Source organism: Sycon ciliatum, chromosome 10 (genome assembly GCF_964019385.1).
Source record: "Sycon ciliatum chromosome 10, ocSycCili1.1, whole genome shotgun sequence".
NCBI lineage: Eukaryota > Metazoa > Porifera > Calcarea > Leucosolenida > Sycettidae > Sycon > Sycon ciliatum.
Window position 1 is genome coordinate 23,580,642 of NC_088652.1, and position 17,500 is coordinate 23,598,141.

Genomic DNA, 17,500 nt, shown 5'->3' on the forward strand with positions numbered 1-17,500 from the left:
TACTCTTGCTATCATCAAGAGTACATAACCCCCAAGAGTGTGCAACTGCCTGCACAATTATGTACAACCTCTATGCAGTGCTGCAAACGGCAGAACTTCACATCACGTGACATGGTTCAAAAGGTTACACTGGCAAACAGTGCAAAGTGACCACAAGAGAGTTGTACCCAAACCTGGGTTGCATACAACCCTGTATCTATCATGCACAGAGTGCAAATAATGTGTACGGGTTCATCGTGTGATGTGCCGTCGCCGACTCCATAGCTGGAGTTGCACACTCTTGGGGATTATGTACTCTTGCTATCAACATTCTTTGGCAACGAATATGTTGAAAGAACAGGGTGATCTCAGGAAGCCATTGGCTGCTTGGCTGGCTCCGTGGTGGTTTGGTTGAAGCCATGCTTTATCAATATCAAAAGGGGACGAACAGTGACTGTAACCACGGGCCCCATCTCTACTGCCAGAGTAAATTGCGTACTTTGAATGCACGTTACACGCACGCTCACACACAAGGACATACGCGCACATGCACACAAACACATGCAATAATCACACACACACACGCACACCACACACGCACGCACGCACACACACACACACACACACGCACACACACACACATACACACACGCACACATCCAGGACCGCGACCAGCCAACAAGGGACGTCCAGGGTCCGAACACCAACCCTACACTGTCCTCTCCTGTCCAGAAAATAACAAACTCACTTTGATGGTAATGTCATCCGTCGTCTATAATACACCGTGCCACCGTCATAACCTTGACTTCGACAAACAAACTCCGCGGCATGATCGTTAACCCAGTTAGTGCACACCGGATAGGGAACGCTGGCTGAAAAGACGATGCTGAGGAGTCCATCGTCAAAGTCTAATAGCGCTTGCCCGTTGTCCTGGCGATAACGTGCCAGCGTCATTCTCCATGCCGGTGCGGGATGCGACAGAGCTGAGCATGAGGAAAACACGATGTGCACGCATGCAGCATACAGACACACACGCACGCGCGCACACACACACACACATTACACATTAGCAATATTACACATTCAGCAGTCGAAAATCGGTTGGCCAGGAACGGAATGTCATGGCCCTTTCCCCAAAATTCCAATGATCATTTGCCACAGTCCGCTTCATCACACAAGCAACTGCTCATTGATGCGAGCAGCCATTGTACAACCATAGATATCAACAACAGTGCCTACCCACCAACCATGCTGTCCAACCATCCTGCTTGGAGCAGGACAGTCTTGCTTTGGACCAAACCTTTTTTTTGTACATTTACATGGGAGACAATTGCCTTAAGCGGGATTCACAGAACCTTTTTTGCGATGCGACACGTGATGCGACACGCGATGCGACGCGATCTGCGACGGACGTGTGCGATGCGAACTCGCGAAATACCATTCACAGAAGAAGTCAGTGATGCGAAAACATCTTGCTGATTTGGCTACGTCACCATGATATGCGCGCGGTTTGATACAACTTGTACAAATTTATAGGCAACTCTTGAACCTTTGTACAACTTTGCTGTAGAAAAGGTCAAAATCGTACGCCAAATCGCTTGTCGCATCGCATCGCATCGCAAAAGTTGAGCCAAGCTCAACTTCTGCGATGGCCCAGTTGCGGCAGTTGCGTGGAGTGCGACATGGCTGCGATTTGGGGTTTTCCCGGTTTCGCGCCTGTCGCATCGCAAAAATGCTTCTGTGAATCCCGCTTTAGGCGAGACCAAAATAAAATCGAGATTCCCGGGCAGGACCCATGTGAAATTGGTGCGGGCGGGCAAATTTTATTATTATTATTTTTTTCCGTGTATGGACATGTACATGCCATGTTGAACTTTTTTTACAGGATTTTCCGGTAATTTTTATTCAATTTTTTTACAGACAACAGGTACGCGGTTTACCCGTTCAATTTTTCTATATTTCGGCCAACGATGGCCCTGATCTGTACATCAGGGAGTCGTACAAGCCCGGGTTTGTGTGACTCCACGTCACAGATCTACTCACACGATCAGTACTGTACATGTATGAACTGTTAAAAAAAAAATTGGCTTTGGCTCGATTTTGGTGCGGGAGGGCCCGGGAATCTCTATTTTTTTTGGTCTCGCCTTAGTATACATTTTATATACTAGTAGGTGTCCTGCTTTGGAAAGGTGGCAAGGTTGGACAGTCTGACCTACTGTGTTTTCCTACTCAGAACCACACGTTCTCTTACACAACAATAGGGCAATATCGCCCCTGCAGGTTTTTAGAACACACCCCATTTCTGCAATTCCATGCAAATTGGAGCGCGGCGATTCCCTCCAAGTAATTTTAGTTGGGGAACGGAGGGAAGGGGGGGGGGGGCAGTGCGTACTCCGGGTGGCTCTGATCCAGTAAAACCAATACTAATACGGAGACTCCCTCGATTTAGGCTAAGGCCTGCGGAGAATCCATAAAATACAAATACAAATACAAATGCAGCCTCACAAGTCCAGCATCTCCATCATCAAAATGAACTTTTTTTTCTTTCTTTTCACCAGAATGAACTGGGCAAGGCGGCAGGCAGGACTCACAAATTCACTGCTCGCTCACTCACTGCTCGCTCACTCACTGCTCGCTCACTCACTGCTCGCTCACTCACTGCTCGCTCACTCACTGCTCGCTCACTCACTGCTCGCTCACTCACTGCTCGCTCACTCACTGCTCGCTCACTCACTGCTCGCTCACTCACTGCTCGCTCACTCACTGCTCGCTCACTCACTGCTCGCTCACTCACTGCTCGCTCACTCACTGCTCGCTCACTCACTGCTCGCTCACTCACTGCTCGCTCACTCACTGCTCGCTCACTCACTGCTCGCTCACTCACTGCTCGCTCACTCACTGCTGGCTCACTCACTGCTGGCTCACTCACTGCTGGCTCACTCACTGCTGGCTCACTCACTGCTGGCTCACTCACTGCTGGCTCACTCACTGCTGGCTCACTCACTGCTGGCTCACTCACTGCTGGCTCACTCACTGCTCGCTCACTCACTGCTCGCTCACTCACTGCTCGCTCACTCACTGCTCGCTCACTCACTGCTCGCTCACTCACTGCTCGCTCACTCACTGCTCGCTCACTCACTGCTCGCTCACTCACTGCTCGCTCACTCACTGCTCGCTCACTCACTGCTCGCTCACTCACTGCTCGCTCACTCACTGCTCGCTCACTCACTGCTCGCTCACTCACTGCTCGCTCACTCACTGCTCGCTCACTCACTGCTCGCTCACTCACTGCTCGCTCACTCACTGCTCGCTCACTCACTGCTCGCTCACTCACTGCTCGCTCACTCACTGCTCGCTCACTCACTGCTCGCTCACTCACTGCTCGCTCACTCACTGCTCGCTCACTCACTGCTCGCTCACTCACTGCTCGCTCACTCACTGCTCGCTCACTCACTGCTCGCTCACTCACTGTCACAGTCACTGTGACAGTGGGGAAAAGCCCGTGCAAAGCAATCAGCACCTGACTCTTGCGGTGGGCATGAAATAGAGGGCTCGCGCGAAACGCAATCACCATGCAGCACTGCATGCATACAGCGGTATAATGTTATTAGTAACATGCTGTTTTGGTACATGCTTAGCACTCACCCAAGCTGCATAAACAATATTTAAATACGTCATTATTTGAGATACTTTGTATGGATTCAAGCAAGGGCGTTGGAAGGGTAGTTTAGGTGGTCCAGTCAGCCATCTGAAGAACAGTTTACTCATGTGGGGGGGGGGGCTGAGCCGAAAACTTTGGACATTTAGAGCCCAGATGAGTGTAATTTATTGATTCACGGAGTACCTGAGGCAACAAGTGGTATGGTCAAAACTGTAGTGACCGTACCATGTCCGACGCCCCTGACCTGGCAATACTGGCACCACATTTACTGGTTTGTCACTCTGTTCAGATTTGCACTGCTCCACACAACCTACCATCGACTTGCCACTGACTCCATACACAGTGCTAGCACTGGTCTTCCACCCCGACTTCCACACAATACAAAGGACAGGCGATGACGTCATACACACAGCATCTAAACTACCCCTCAACTGTCAACATGTCACCACCCAGCAAAACCCATACAGTTCAAGGGCTCCACACAGCTGCCATAAAGGGAGCCAGCAAGTGACAACTAAAACCAGGTCTAGCACTTGATCATCAGAAACTGTTTTAACATGCGATCCGACTGCGGCCTGAGGATGATTATGTCATCGATAAGTAAATATTTTCCATCGCTGACACACTGCTTTGCTTACACACTGAGCATCACCAGTGTGACGAAGTGCGAGGTACATTGTGTGTGCAAGTACACATGAGCTTGAGCTATGTCTAACACAGCTTGCTCGCTAGCTATCATCGCTTAAGCGATGGGCAGGAGTATGAGTGTGAGCATGAGCGTGGACCCCCGTGCCAAGTGACGTCTCTCAAGTGTTTAACCCTTTGAGGCCCATAGTACGGATATATCCGTACCAGTGTACAGCGCATACTTTTCAAAGCGCAACCTGGCGTAACTCGGCTGTCCCTTGACCAAATCGGACAATCGAAAGGGCTATCGACATTAGAATTGTCTCAGCTATCGGCTCGAAAAAACCCGAACGCGATCCGAGTTCGGAGAGCGGAGATACGAGACTCGAACTAAATTCGCTCAGCAGTCAACTCGAGCGCGTGCATTTTGAACTCGTTTTTAGGGGTTTTCCCTGACTCGCGGCCCACGCAGCTACAGATAGTTTACGTCATCGCAAAGGCATGTTTCTCAGCTCTCCAGGAAAAAAACTTGAGCGATCTGCGATGCAATTTGTTGAAATGGCAGAGAATTTGAGTTGGGCGCTCGCAATGCTGGCTTTGGAGCGCCGTATCGCGCTGCGGCGCTGGTTCTGTGGATCGAGTGATGTATTGCTAGCTATCGCTGTGTTCCTCTGGCCAAGAGGTTTCCAGAAAGCCCAAGATCACCAAAATCGGCCAAAGGACACCAAAGTTACGACCAGATAAGTACCTGGGCTCGCGTATGCAGTGCATTTCTTGAAATAATAGTGGGCCCTAAAGGGTTAAACAGGGATCAGATGTCCATGTGAAGTGCCAGGCGACAGGCCACAAGACTGTCAATCCCTTCTAATAATATAATGATCCTGCACACCAGGCATCATTCACTGTAGCAAAACCTAAACCAATGCCCCAAGCCCTGCCGCTGACCGACAACGACGAGTTCCCTTTCTGAAATGGGTTGGCACAAACGCTCCTGGTAGTGGTTGAAACAGTGAGCACGTTTTTCCTCGTACACCACAAACACACGGTGCGCTATTCTTGCCACTCACATGTGCGAGCACACGCGACTGCCTTTTTTTTCCTCTTCCTTTTCACTTTTCTTTGTGTTCATGGACTATGCAGAGCACACACTGTCCATGACAACTATTGGTTGGTTGAGTGAGGGATGCAAACCAGTTTCGTGCTCTAAGTAATTCGACCTCTACAATTTAATTAATGTTCGTGGATCCGGAGTAAAATTAATATTAAATTTTGAAAAGGTGTACAAACCCTATATGGACATACAAAGGCGTATACATTTTCAAAAAAATAAATAATTGCAGGTTGTGTTGGACTTACTTTGCGAGTTGGTTATCGTCACAAAGCGACACGCACAAATCACTAAGCACCACCATAGCCGGAGCAGAGACGTTGACATGGACCGACTCTCAGGCGTTGCTGTTCCTGCGGAAGATGATCGGCTGATGAAACCCGATGTCCAGCAAGAGGATCGACAAGTCCGTCGTCCTATGCTCCGCATTCTATTAGCACCTTGCACGGGCTAGACCAACATCCTCGGTATGCCTCCGAAACGTCTTCATGGACTATCCTTTCTACAAAAACTACATGTACTTCAGAATCTCCGCCGCGTACCTGCCCTTGAGGCCTTGCCGGTGCAAACAACTCACGGCGAATAACTCGACGCCATTAGAGTGGCGAGGAAATCGCAATCCTGTCGGTTCTCCGAGCTAGTCAGCTAGCTATCTTCGGGAAATGCTCACATTGACAATATTGAGAAATTTGGGTGTGTCTTCTCGGAAATTTCTACAACCACGACCAGGAATGTGACACAATGCATACAGGACGAAAAAAGTGGCTGGTCAAAGCACAGATTGAGCGTGGGAGAAATGTAGGAAAGGGTTACTGGTAATACTATCGAGAGATTGAGGCGATCAAGCCAACGGGAGGTTGTATGCTGAGGGCTAAAACAAAGTAACTTAGTTCGCGAAATTGGGAGCCGGACAGACGGATGCCAACTGAATGAACTGGTCAGCTACGCCATCTGGAAAAGCACCTAAAACTTCGCAAAAGGCAGAGAACCAATCCAAAAAAAGTTGAAAACGATGACAATGACTGTTTGACCTCTGGGGTGCGTGACCCGTCGACCCGTCGTACCCAGAATCTGATCCGCACGTGTGTACTCGTACACGAACACGATTTTGCGTTGTTCGTGTGTTTCCCTGCGAAAGCATGCGGTGACACCGGTGTTCAGAGAATTTTGCTGAGGGTCAGCTTCGATCCGGTATGTTGAAGAAGCTGGTCGGAGTATTTTCTTCAACAATCATTACAATGTAAATTGTTGATCGTGGCAGACTCTGGGCCTTCCCTATCAAAATAATAAATTCTACTACTACTACTACTTTCTGATCTGCGAGGATAGTAGCAAGAATACGTGCAGATGGTGACAGAATCTGTTCACTTGTTTTAACCACAGCTGCATGGATGTTCCCGTTTATGAGATCTCCCGCTTTCTGCTCGTTGCATAACAGACCGGCATCCCACAAATAAAACGCAATGCGGGATCTGCAAAAGTGCAAGCAGTTCCGGAAATGGAAAACGCTGGCACAGCACAACCGCCTGAGCAAAGTTAGGGTGCGTTCTTATATTCTCTAGAGATATTTTGCACATGTCAAGCAAAATGAAGCGCCAAGGGGGCCGCGAACTTGAGCGATGCGTACACTCATGATGAGCACGTGGCTTTTAGTCGTAGTTCGCATGCGCTGATCTCAAACCGCGGGAATCTCCAAGTTTCAACCAGTACGGCAGTAGTGGTTGAAACTAAACTAAAGTTACTTGGAGATTCCCGCGGTTTGAGATCAGCGCATGCGAACTACGGCTAAAAGCCACGTGCTCATCATGAGTGTAGACATCTACGCATTTCCGTTTTCGCTTACGCACGTGCATTACTAGTAGGGAGTCGTAAAATACCGGTATTTTACGACTCCCTGATTACTAGACTACATTGGCCGCCATAGTGGAGGCATACGACGAAGCGGTGCACTTCCGCCCGAATGCCTTTAACCCTCCCAGAGGATCAGTGGGTAGAGCATTTGTTCAGCAATTGCGACTATACCTCTCACACTTCGCCAACAAAGGCTGCTATGACGGCATTGCCTTGAAGGTCGCAATGGTGTTTCAACAACTCCTCCTTCAGCAACCATGTAACCGTCGAAGCCTCAGTACTCTGCCCTCCTGAAGCGACGTCTCAGTGAGCAATGGAACAAAGGCGAAATCGACCAGTTGTGCCATGAGGGACGCACAATCCAGATCCAACTGTGTAAACGCTCGCAAGACTACAGCCAAATGCAGATAAAGACCGGAGATCGGGCCAGGACCTTTGCTTCCCGGATCACTGAAGGCAAGATCACATCGGCACTCAGTCTTCTCGACGAATCCACCTCGGCGGGATTGCTAGACCTAGATGACCTGGCGGACGAGGCTACAGGCACCACTGTACGAGAAGCTCTGAAGTCAAAGCACCCGGACAGCGCCCCTCTGTGTCTGGACGCACTGATACAGGAGAATCCATCCCCACTGCTACACCCAGTGATGTTTGAGGCGCTGACTCGCGATGTCGTCAGGAGGGCCGCTCTCAATACCCACGGTGCCGCAGGCCCATCTGGAGTCAATGCGGAAACGTGGAGGTGGATGTGTACTATGTTCTCGGATGCTTCCGATGGTCTATGCGATGCTCTTGCCTTATGTGCTCGGCGTCTGGCCACGGAATTCGTTGACCCACAATCCATTAATGCTTACCTGGCCTCTAGACTGGTTCGACAAATTGAAGTGAAGGTACATAGCACTAAATCGAAGAAGCGGAACATCAACTGCGGAGTGCCTCAAGGTTCCCACCTTTCACCACTCCTATTCCTACTCTATATAAATGACCTGCCCAACGCTATGCAACATTGCACACAATATCTATTTGCAGATGATGTCACCCTCTTACTTGCTTACCAACCTGAAGACACCCTCGCCAGTAGAGCAAACATGCAGTCTGATCTCGATGCATGTCAAACATGGGGCAGGAACAATGGAGGTGAATTCTCAGCAAGCAAGACATCCGTGCTGTGCCATAGAGCTATCAATGATACACCTACTGCAGGAATCCAATACCAAATGTACAATGAGCCATTAACGGTGGTTTCTGAACTGCAACATCTTGGCATCACCTTGACCGACAACCTGGATTTCCGCAAACATGTCGCCTCAATAACTTCGAAGTTCAGATATCGAGTGCACCTACTGTCAATAATGTCCCAGCAACTTACGCCTTCGGCAATGATCATACTGTACAAAGGGTTCGTAAAACCTGTGATCGAATATAGCTGTACGGTGTGGTCGTTTGGATCTAATAAGAAACCCATGACCACTATTGATCAATTACGGGCAAGGTTTGCTAGAGCTCTACTGAAAAAGAAAAAATTGCATTCACACTTCTTCCAAATCTGTCTTAAATTCTAAATGCTCCCTAGAGTCACTAGCCTATCGTCGTCAAATCATCAGTCTCACTACTTTTCACAGATATGTTTTCCATCATCGTGATTACCTTGCTGATTTCCATTTCAAGATTACGAATAGTGAGCGACGACCAAATAAAATCATTCTTCCCAAATGTAAATCATTGTCTAAGTCTCTCTTCATGTTCCGAACTGCTATTCTATGGAACTGTTTACCCCCCAGTCTAACATCGGAAGCCTCGCTCTATAAGTTCAAAGCTGCCCTCAGGAAATTTACAGCTGACCATGCTTATGCAATCAACGGAAGGGTCATTTCATAATAATAATAATAATAATAATAATAATAATAATAATAATAAAAGCAAAAAGGCCTAGCAACCGATTGGTAACCGCGCGCACACCCAAGCATCCTTCTCTCAACAAGAGGAGCGAACCTGTCTCAAAGTGTCGCCACGAGAATATGCACTTCCTTCGGAACTTCGAACCATCCGCAGGCATCACCTAGTCAAGTACAGTGGCAGCCCGAAAACCAGCTCCGATGCTTGCCACTTGAAATAGTATTCACGCCGCAATGATGCCATCTTTCACCCCTGCTGCTATTCATACCTTTGGATTGTGGGGTACAGCTGTATATGAAACAGCATCCAGATTTGTTTCATTAATGTTGTCTGCATGATGATCGCCCAGTGCGTGAAACTCGGAACCTTCTTCATCCCCTTCTTCTTGTTGTTGTTGTTGTTGGAAGTAGCTCTGACCCACAAGGCCGGTCACCATCACCTTGGAGCTGCTGCCGGGTTAGCGGAGTACAGTCAGACCTCGCTTCACCCGCGGCACACATCCGTTTTCCACAAAAAAATATCCGGATAGGCGAGGGAACCGGATAACCGAACACCGGTTATGTTGGGTGCACCGTGTGTGCTGTAAAACTGTAACCAGCTATTTTCTTCCTGATGGCGAGGGATCTGCATAAAAGAGGACCGGATAAGCGAGGTCTGATTGTACATCGCTGCCTACTTGAACGCGAGAAGCTGAGGCTACAGCATGGGTCGCCTACGCTGGATGTCTTCGGGCTACGCCATTGCTGGACATTCATCCAGCGCACACTGCCAGTGGTTAAAGGTAGCGACCACTTCCTATCCTTGAAGGAGGCCACCGACAGCAAACTCATCCCTGCTTGGACTGTGAAGACTTTAGCTGAGTGACGTGGAAATGGAAAATTATGGTCAAGCTGCCGACACTGTCAGGAGCTAGGTTGTCCTTTGATGACCCAATGGCCGAAGCAGAACGTAAGCATACGAACTCACTGCAAAGCACAGCCCTCCCAAGAGAACAGAATGTGAAGAACGAACCGCTGATGTCATGGGAAGTTTTAGGCTCGACCAAGAGCAGAAGGCAATTGTCCAGCAACGACTACGTAACCGAGCATCCATCTGAAGTGAATAAGCTTATACGGTAATACATGACTCTTGCTACTACAGTATTCACTCCGTCTTGGAGGTGAGACATGCATGGGGAAGCCATACTGGAGTGCCGCACGGTGAACCAGCCTCTCGGCACCAAATGTACAGCTCGCTCGACCCATCTCTACTGAGTCAAGAGGACACACACCTTGACACGCTGGTGCATGGTGAGCTAGCCGTGCCCAGCTCACGTAGACGGTAGTACCCTTGGAAAAGCGGACGAAAGCATTTTCGGCGAGCATACCAGTCCTTGCGGAGGATCAGACAGCCGGCTTTATTGTATGTCATGCACCGTTATGTGTATGCAAGATCACTTGTTCTAAATTTCCGCGCTTTCTGTACCGTCACAACCCAAGCAGCTGCCTTCTGCTACAAGGTACATTGTGCTCAAATCAGAGACCAGAGAGTCGTCAGGTACTTTGACGACTACCCGACAGCACACGTTGCCAAGGTTCCTTGTCAGATTCGTGAGAGAAATACTAGTAAGACAAATATGGGAAACAGAAGCCAACGACAGAAGCCTACGTGTGGAGTCCGAATTTGCGTATCAAACTTGGAATAAGAAAGAAGAAGGACCAAGGAACTACAAGTTACGCCATAATTAATCCTTGGCTCTCCATCCGAGTTCAAACTTAGAATAGATCGCGGTAAGAACACAGGACAAGGGGATTTATTAGGACATCATGTACAACCAAATGTTTGTGGACCAGGCGTGTGGAATATTCCAGAAAAGCGCCGTTGAAAGTGAACAAAAGGAAAACGACCAGACAGATACAATGAGTAAAACGGACAGGATGGAGGGAGAGAGGAGAAAGGGAAGGAAAGAGGTGGCGCGGCAAATCCCGCACTATCCACCCACTAAAGCCCTACAAAAGCTCGGCATATCAGCATGGACATCAACAAAATTAATGTGTACAGGCGACCAGGAAGTGGGAAAGGATAGCAAATCATTGAAAAATTCCTAAACGAGCGCACAAACTGCTTCACAAGAAACGCTAGAAAACAGAAGAAGAAAAAATGTTGGCCAAACGTCTGAAGAGAGCTACAGACAGTAGAAATAGCACATCTCACACTCACACATACAACTACAGAAAAGCAGCAAAGAAGCTCACGTATGGTCCAGCGAGATACCCGTGGCACAGAAACGGAAGGCAAGAAAGGAACGTACAGAGAGCAGCACTGGCGAAATGATCAATAGCAGTTATTCCACAGGCGAAGAGGAAATTATAATAACAATAATAATATTAAAAAAAGAGACGTATAAAGATTTGATGCTGGCATGTTACCCGTGACCGGTATACGATAGCAGAATGCTCGCATGACGAGCGGAGCCAGCGGAATGGCCAGGCCATGTTTGGCACGGCAGTACGGGAACTAGTGCTGAACGTATAGAATGTAGCGAGAGTACCTGTGCCGGTGGAGCCAAACTATGGACGGATTTCGCTGGGGGTGGGTGTGAGCGTGTGATTTCCGGTATAGACCTGCTTCATTCATTGCTCTTGCTGAGAGCCACCTAATCAAACTAATGCAGTGGTAGTAGTGGTTATGCATAATTTTCTGCAGTTTTGCATAGTGGCTTAGACCGTGGAAGAGCTAAGACCGTGAGAGAGCTTAGACCGGCAACGGGTGTGTTGTTAAATACGCCTGCAGTCATCAACATGAATAGTGCTGGCAGCTACAGCAGTGACGGAAATCGACATGAACAGCGTTGCATATGACTGATTGCGGGGGAGAGGGCGCCTGCAATGCGCGGTATAAGAGCAGAGAAATAGTATAAAAATTCACGTCAGCAACAGCCAGCATTGATGAAGCCGTGGATAGGGCTGTATGGACGGCACGCAGTTAGAGCTCAACAGGACGGTACGGGTGACGATGAAGAGTAGGTTGGATGACTACTTCGGCATGGAAATTGGGTAAAATGTACGATACTGCTGCCACGGGGATGAATTCGAACCTACGGCGGTGCTGGCGACAATGATCTGGAACCTACGGCGGACGACGGACAAGACGGACGCAATTGCAACGCCGACATGGGGTTGTAAAAGCGGACAACACAGTGCTCGACCGGGGAGCACAATGAGCACACCGACACAGTGCTGGACTAAACTAGGGTCAGCGATTTGCCTCTAAACACACAAGAAGGAGCAGTGCTCGGGCACAACGGCGCGGAACACCACCCCGCCGACGACGCCTGTTCGCGCTAGCATGCACGCAGATATTAGCGTGCACACACGCACGGTCTGTTGGCACAGACACCACAACTGCCATCGCTGCTCTCAGCAATGTGGCAGATGGTTTGCCATGGTGGCCAAAAGCTACCTTTTGAGTTGCACGGATAGCTCTCAGAGATGCAGAACTTGATATGTGAGCTGGCATCAATCGGCTAGAACCCGTCAATCATCTTGTATGCTTTCAGTGCTGCCAAGATCAGATAGAGGAGCCAGAGAGACACAAGGATGAGGGCGGATATCCATTTGCCGCTCTTCGGCCCTCCAAGCTCTCCTCCATAGAACTACAGGCACAGAAGACACACGGACAGACAAATGAAATAAATACAGAAGAGACAGACACACAGAACAATCAGGGAGCTGGCGTGTGTGTGTGTGTGTGTGTGTGTGTGTGTGTGTGTGTGTGTGTGTGTGTGTGTGTGTGTGAGAGTGTGGTGTGTGGTGTGTGCGTGTATGTGCGCATGTGTGCATGTGGGTGTGCAGCCAGTGTATGCCAGAGTATGTGGTGTGGCGTGTGTGTGTCAAAAAAGAATGAAAAAAAGAATGAAAAATGGAAAAAATTAAAAATAGGGATTCACTGGCCAGAAAAAGCCACTTCAATCAGCTGGGTGGTGGATACCAGGCTAAAATTAGTGGTGGTCAATTCATCAGCCTTGTAAGCTGTTGACTGGTGTAATCCTAGCACAAGTTGCTGTGTCTAACATAGCTGTTCGCTATCATCGCATATGCGATGGGCATGTCTGAGTCTGAGTCCGATGTGTGTGTGTGTGTGTGTGTGTGTGTGTGTGTGTGTGTGTGTGTGTGTGTGTGTGTGTGTGTGTGTGTGTATGTGCGCGCGTGTGCGTGTATGCATGAGTGAGTGAGTGCGAGAGAGCGAGCGAGCGAGAGAGAGAGAGCGAGCGAGCGAGCGAGCGAGAGAGAGAGAGAGAGAGAGAGAGAGAGAGAGAGAGAGAGAGAGAGAGAGAGAGAGAGAGAGAGACAGACATGCAGAGAGAGAGAGAGAGAGACAGACATGCAGAGAGGAGAGAGACTTACTCTTCTTCGAAATGTCAAAACCATCAGCCCACCAATGGCACAAGCCACGTATACTGTCACAGAGAAGGACAGGTTTTGATTGGATACCTGCCAGGCACAAAATCACAGCCACATACGAGACAACATCAGAAAAACGCATACAGCAACACAGCATACTATGGATACTGACATTACATAATGGGGTACTACACGTATATAACACATCACGAGTACTCGAATTTCAGAAATTTTCGGTACTCAATATTTTCGGTATGAGGGCAACAGGCTAGGTTAGGTGAACAGAAATATTCGGTACAGAGAAGCAGTTCCCTATTGGATTATGTGTGTTAGTGTTTGTTCGGTGTATTGAAATTTTAGGTATGAAACAGATGCACCGAAAGTGTCGAAAATAAAAGTACACCGAAAATTTGTGAAATTACGGTAACCTACACATAATACACGATGAGTAACCCACACATGCATTACACGATGAGTAACCCTGGCAACCGTTCGCAAACCTGAGATTGGGACAGTGACATACACAGTATACAAATGTAGCCGTGAGGCATGCGGCAAATGCACTTTCGGGTGCCTATTACCACCCTCGATATCGGGACGGTCCGGGCCAAGGCGGGATGGTGGGCAGGTATGTAACCCACACATACATTACATGACCAGGGGTACATGTACAGTCAGACCTCGCTTATCCGGTCCTCGTTTATCCGGTCCTCGTTTATCCGGTCCTCGTTTATCCGGATCCCTCGCCATCCGGAAGAAAATAGCTGGTTACATTTACAGCACACGGTGACGTGATGCATCCAACATAACCGGTGTTCGGTTATGTGGTTCCCTCGCCTATCCGGATATTTTTTTGTGGAAAACGGATGTGTGCGGTTAAGCGAGGTCTGACTGTACATACAGACTGAGGAAGCAGACACTGCAGCTGGAGGCCACATGGTGAACACATGGTGAACACATGGTGAATACATGGTGAACACGTGGTGAACACATGGTGAATACATGGTGAATACATGGTGAATGATTGCAGTGATCCCTACCTTGTATATTGATCCATTAGCTTCATGATAGATACTTGAGATAACCCAGGGAAGACCCAGGCCAAGGAAGACGTTCACACTGTTACTGCCTGCAGTGCAACACACACACGCACACATACGTACACACACACACACACACACACACACACACACACACACACACACACACACACACACACGCACACACGCACGCACACACACACGCGCCAGCACACACACACACACACACATACACACACACACACATGTCTCATTATTGAGCTGCAAAGGTTTCCACCTTCTTTTAAAAGTATGTTTTCTCGGAAATTTGGAAAACGTTTTGTGCAAATTGAAACTTAAAAGCCAGTGCTGAATGACTACCACAAGGTAACTGGTACAGAGTAGGCCTGGCTTGGTTGACAACTTCCTAATTACTATCGCCAACTTTTTCAAACTGCCAAAGCTTGTGTGTGTGTGTACGTGTGTACGTGCGTGTGTATGTGTGTGTGTGTGTATGTGCGCGCGTATTTCAACTGACCTGTTATATTGCCGATAGCAGCGTCGGCATGTTTGTCTTGCAAAGCAGCAGCTCGACTTGCAAACGTATCCGGTAAGCTAGTTCCCAGAGCAATGAGTGTGATGCCAGTAACGCTGACACGCAGGTTAATAGCGCAGCCGAGCATTGTAGCAAGCTATGTAGACATGCACAACACACAGCACAAAGACATTCACATGAGCTCGAGAGATGCAAGTCGAACTTCACCTACCAGCAGCACCAGCTCTACCACCAACACCCCTCCCAGCACGAGCACAGCACTCTATAGTCTGCTAGACACTTCGCAAACTTCACCCGTAGAAGACGTTTGATGCTACAACTGCCCGCCGATTGCTAAGTACAGTCAAATCTGTCGTAAGCGACCGCCCCTTGGTGCAAGAAAAAGCGGTGTCTTACGGCAGATGGTCTCTTACGGCAGATGTATGGTAAATCCGGCATACCGGGCATGCATATATGCTTCCATGTACTCAAATCAACGAGAATAATGTGATTTTTAAGGCCAAAACAAAAAATAGGCTTGTTTGCGGTCGGCAACCCCTGAAAAAGGAGACTCGGTCGGCCGGAATGAAACTTTTTTTGGATACTTTTTTTGGTTCCTCATGGTATTGATGGACAAGAGCACCTATACTATAGTCCCTATAGGTGCTCTTGTGGCCTACACATGTACATTGTACATTATATTATCATGGCAAGGATCAATGGCAAGGATCAATGTCAAAGTTGACTGGCTCACTGGTCTTGTACAGCATGTGGTGTATTCCTGTTTTCGTACATCCTGAGAAATCAAGCAAACAGTCCTTCCAGCTCCGTTATTCTAGCTCGTATCGACCCCGGACGTTTTCGAGCCGACAGCTGAGAATCTCTGCTACCTTGTAGGTGTTTCGATTGTGGAATTCAGTTGAGATTTCACTGAGTTATGACTCGTTGAGTGCACTTGCACACACATGCACATGGCAATGCCACCGTTTGTATACATTTGGGACCAAAAAAAGTTTCAGAATTTGGGAAAAAGTGGCCCGGTCGCCCGACCGAAAACAAGGTCATTATTTGTTTTGGCCTAATATCATTTTATTGGATATTCAATAGAATATAGGGGTGCCAGGGCCAGTCGATCGCACTTGCAAGACAGCGCATTTTCACACCTTGCAGTTGACAGCGTACTGGCAAGTACAGTTTCGCACCTGACTGAACGCGGGTCGCGGTCGCTTACAGCAGATTTGAATGCAGCCACCGTGCATGAAATCGCGGTCGCTGGTCGCGCACAGCAGATGGTCGCTCTGGACATATCAATTTGTATGTGAAACCGTCAGTGCACGAAAAATCGGTCGGAGAGAGAGAGAGAGAGAGAGAGAGAGAGAGAGAGAGAGAGAGAGAGAGAGAGAGAGAGAGAGAGAGAGAGAGAGAGAGAGAGAGAGAGAGAGAGAGAGAGAGAGAGAGACACACACACACACACAGAGAGAGAGAGAGAGAGAGAGAGAGAGAGAGAGAGAGAGAGAGAGAGAGAGAGAGAGAGAGAGAGAGAGAGAGAGAGAGAGAGAGAGATAGAGAGATAGAGAGATAGAGAGAGAGAGAGAGAGAGAGAGAGAGAGAGAGAGAGATAGAGAGAGAGAGAGAGAGAGAGAGAGAGAGAGAGGGAGAGAGAGAGAGAGACACACACACACACACACACACACAGAAATGACATCATCCACCATCATACCTGTTCAATTACAGCTGTCATGATACCAATAAACAAGAGAGACACAAAGAAACAGGGCCAGCCGTTCCAATAATGCCTGAAAACAAAAGCATAAGCGCACAAACAAACAAACGTGCCCGGGCACACACACAGACACAGACAAACAAACATACACAAACATACGCACACATACAGACACACGCACGCACGCACACACACACACACACACACACACAGAGACACACACACACACACACACACACACACACACACACACACACACACACACACACACACACACAGGGGAACGTTCAAAGAAATTTCAGATTTCCTAACAAGATACTTAGATGCAGACAGAAAGAAATCCGCAGATCCAGTAACAAGCAACTGCGGTCAACAGCTGTATCAAGTAAAGTAAGGTTTGCCAACAACGGCAAGCAAGCCTGATATATTTAATCCTACTGTGGAAGCCAGGCCTTGGTTGGTGAGAAGGCATCTATGCCTGTTTGCTTGATGAAGTAAAAGTAGCGTATATCATCCCACTATGGAATGCTGGACATTCTCAACTGGAGATTACCGGGTGCACGGGGATAGAGACGTTCTGCAACGCCATGAAACGTATGTCCAAAGTCGCCTCTCACCAGGCGGCAAATTAACGACCGTGTTTCGTACCACCATATGTCACCAAAGGCTCCACACTGTATAACATACTGGCGTACTCACGCATAACTCTCACATAAAAC

At 48.4% G+C, this 17,500-nt stretch overlaps 2 protein-coding genes across 4 annotated transcripts in view; both read right to left on the bottom strand.

Moving 5' to 3' along the window:
* LOC135826019 (location of vulva defective 1-like) overlaps nt 1-6,279 on the bottom strand; it is a gene marked incomplete in the record, with an annotated part of 37,984 nt that extends 31,705 nt beyond the window's left edge. The window contains 2 exon segments of the mRNA XM_065338651.1: nt 728-962; nt 5,624-6,279. Coding sequence (XP_065194723.1) covers nt 728-962; nt 5,624-5,804 — 416 coding nt within the window.
* A 4,619-nt stretch (nt 6,280-10,898) lies between these two features.
* The window catches only part of LOC135826192 (sodium/calcium exchanger 3-like), a 29,456-nt gene continuing 22,854 nt past the window's right edge, over nt 10,899-17,500 (bottom strand). For all 3 annotated transcript variants that reach the window (XM_065338824.1, XM_065338822.1, XM_065338821.1), the window contains 5 exons: nt 16,779-16,854; nt 15,062-15,215; nt 14,545-14,633; nt 13,508-13,594; nt 10,899-12,756 (listed from right to left, as the gene is read on the bottom strand). In XM_065338824.1, the coding sequence (XP_065194896.1) occupies nt 12,628-12,756; nt 13,508-13,594; nt 14,545-14,633; nt 15,062-15,215; nt 16,779-16,854 (535 nt within the window). In that variant the 3' untranslated portion in view covers nt 10,899-12,627. The remainder of the gene's footprint in view (nt 12,757-13,507; nt 13,595-14,544; nt 14,634-15,061; nt 15,216-16,778; nt 16,855-17,500) is intronic.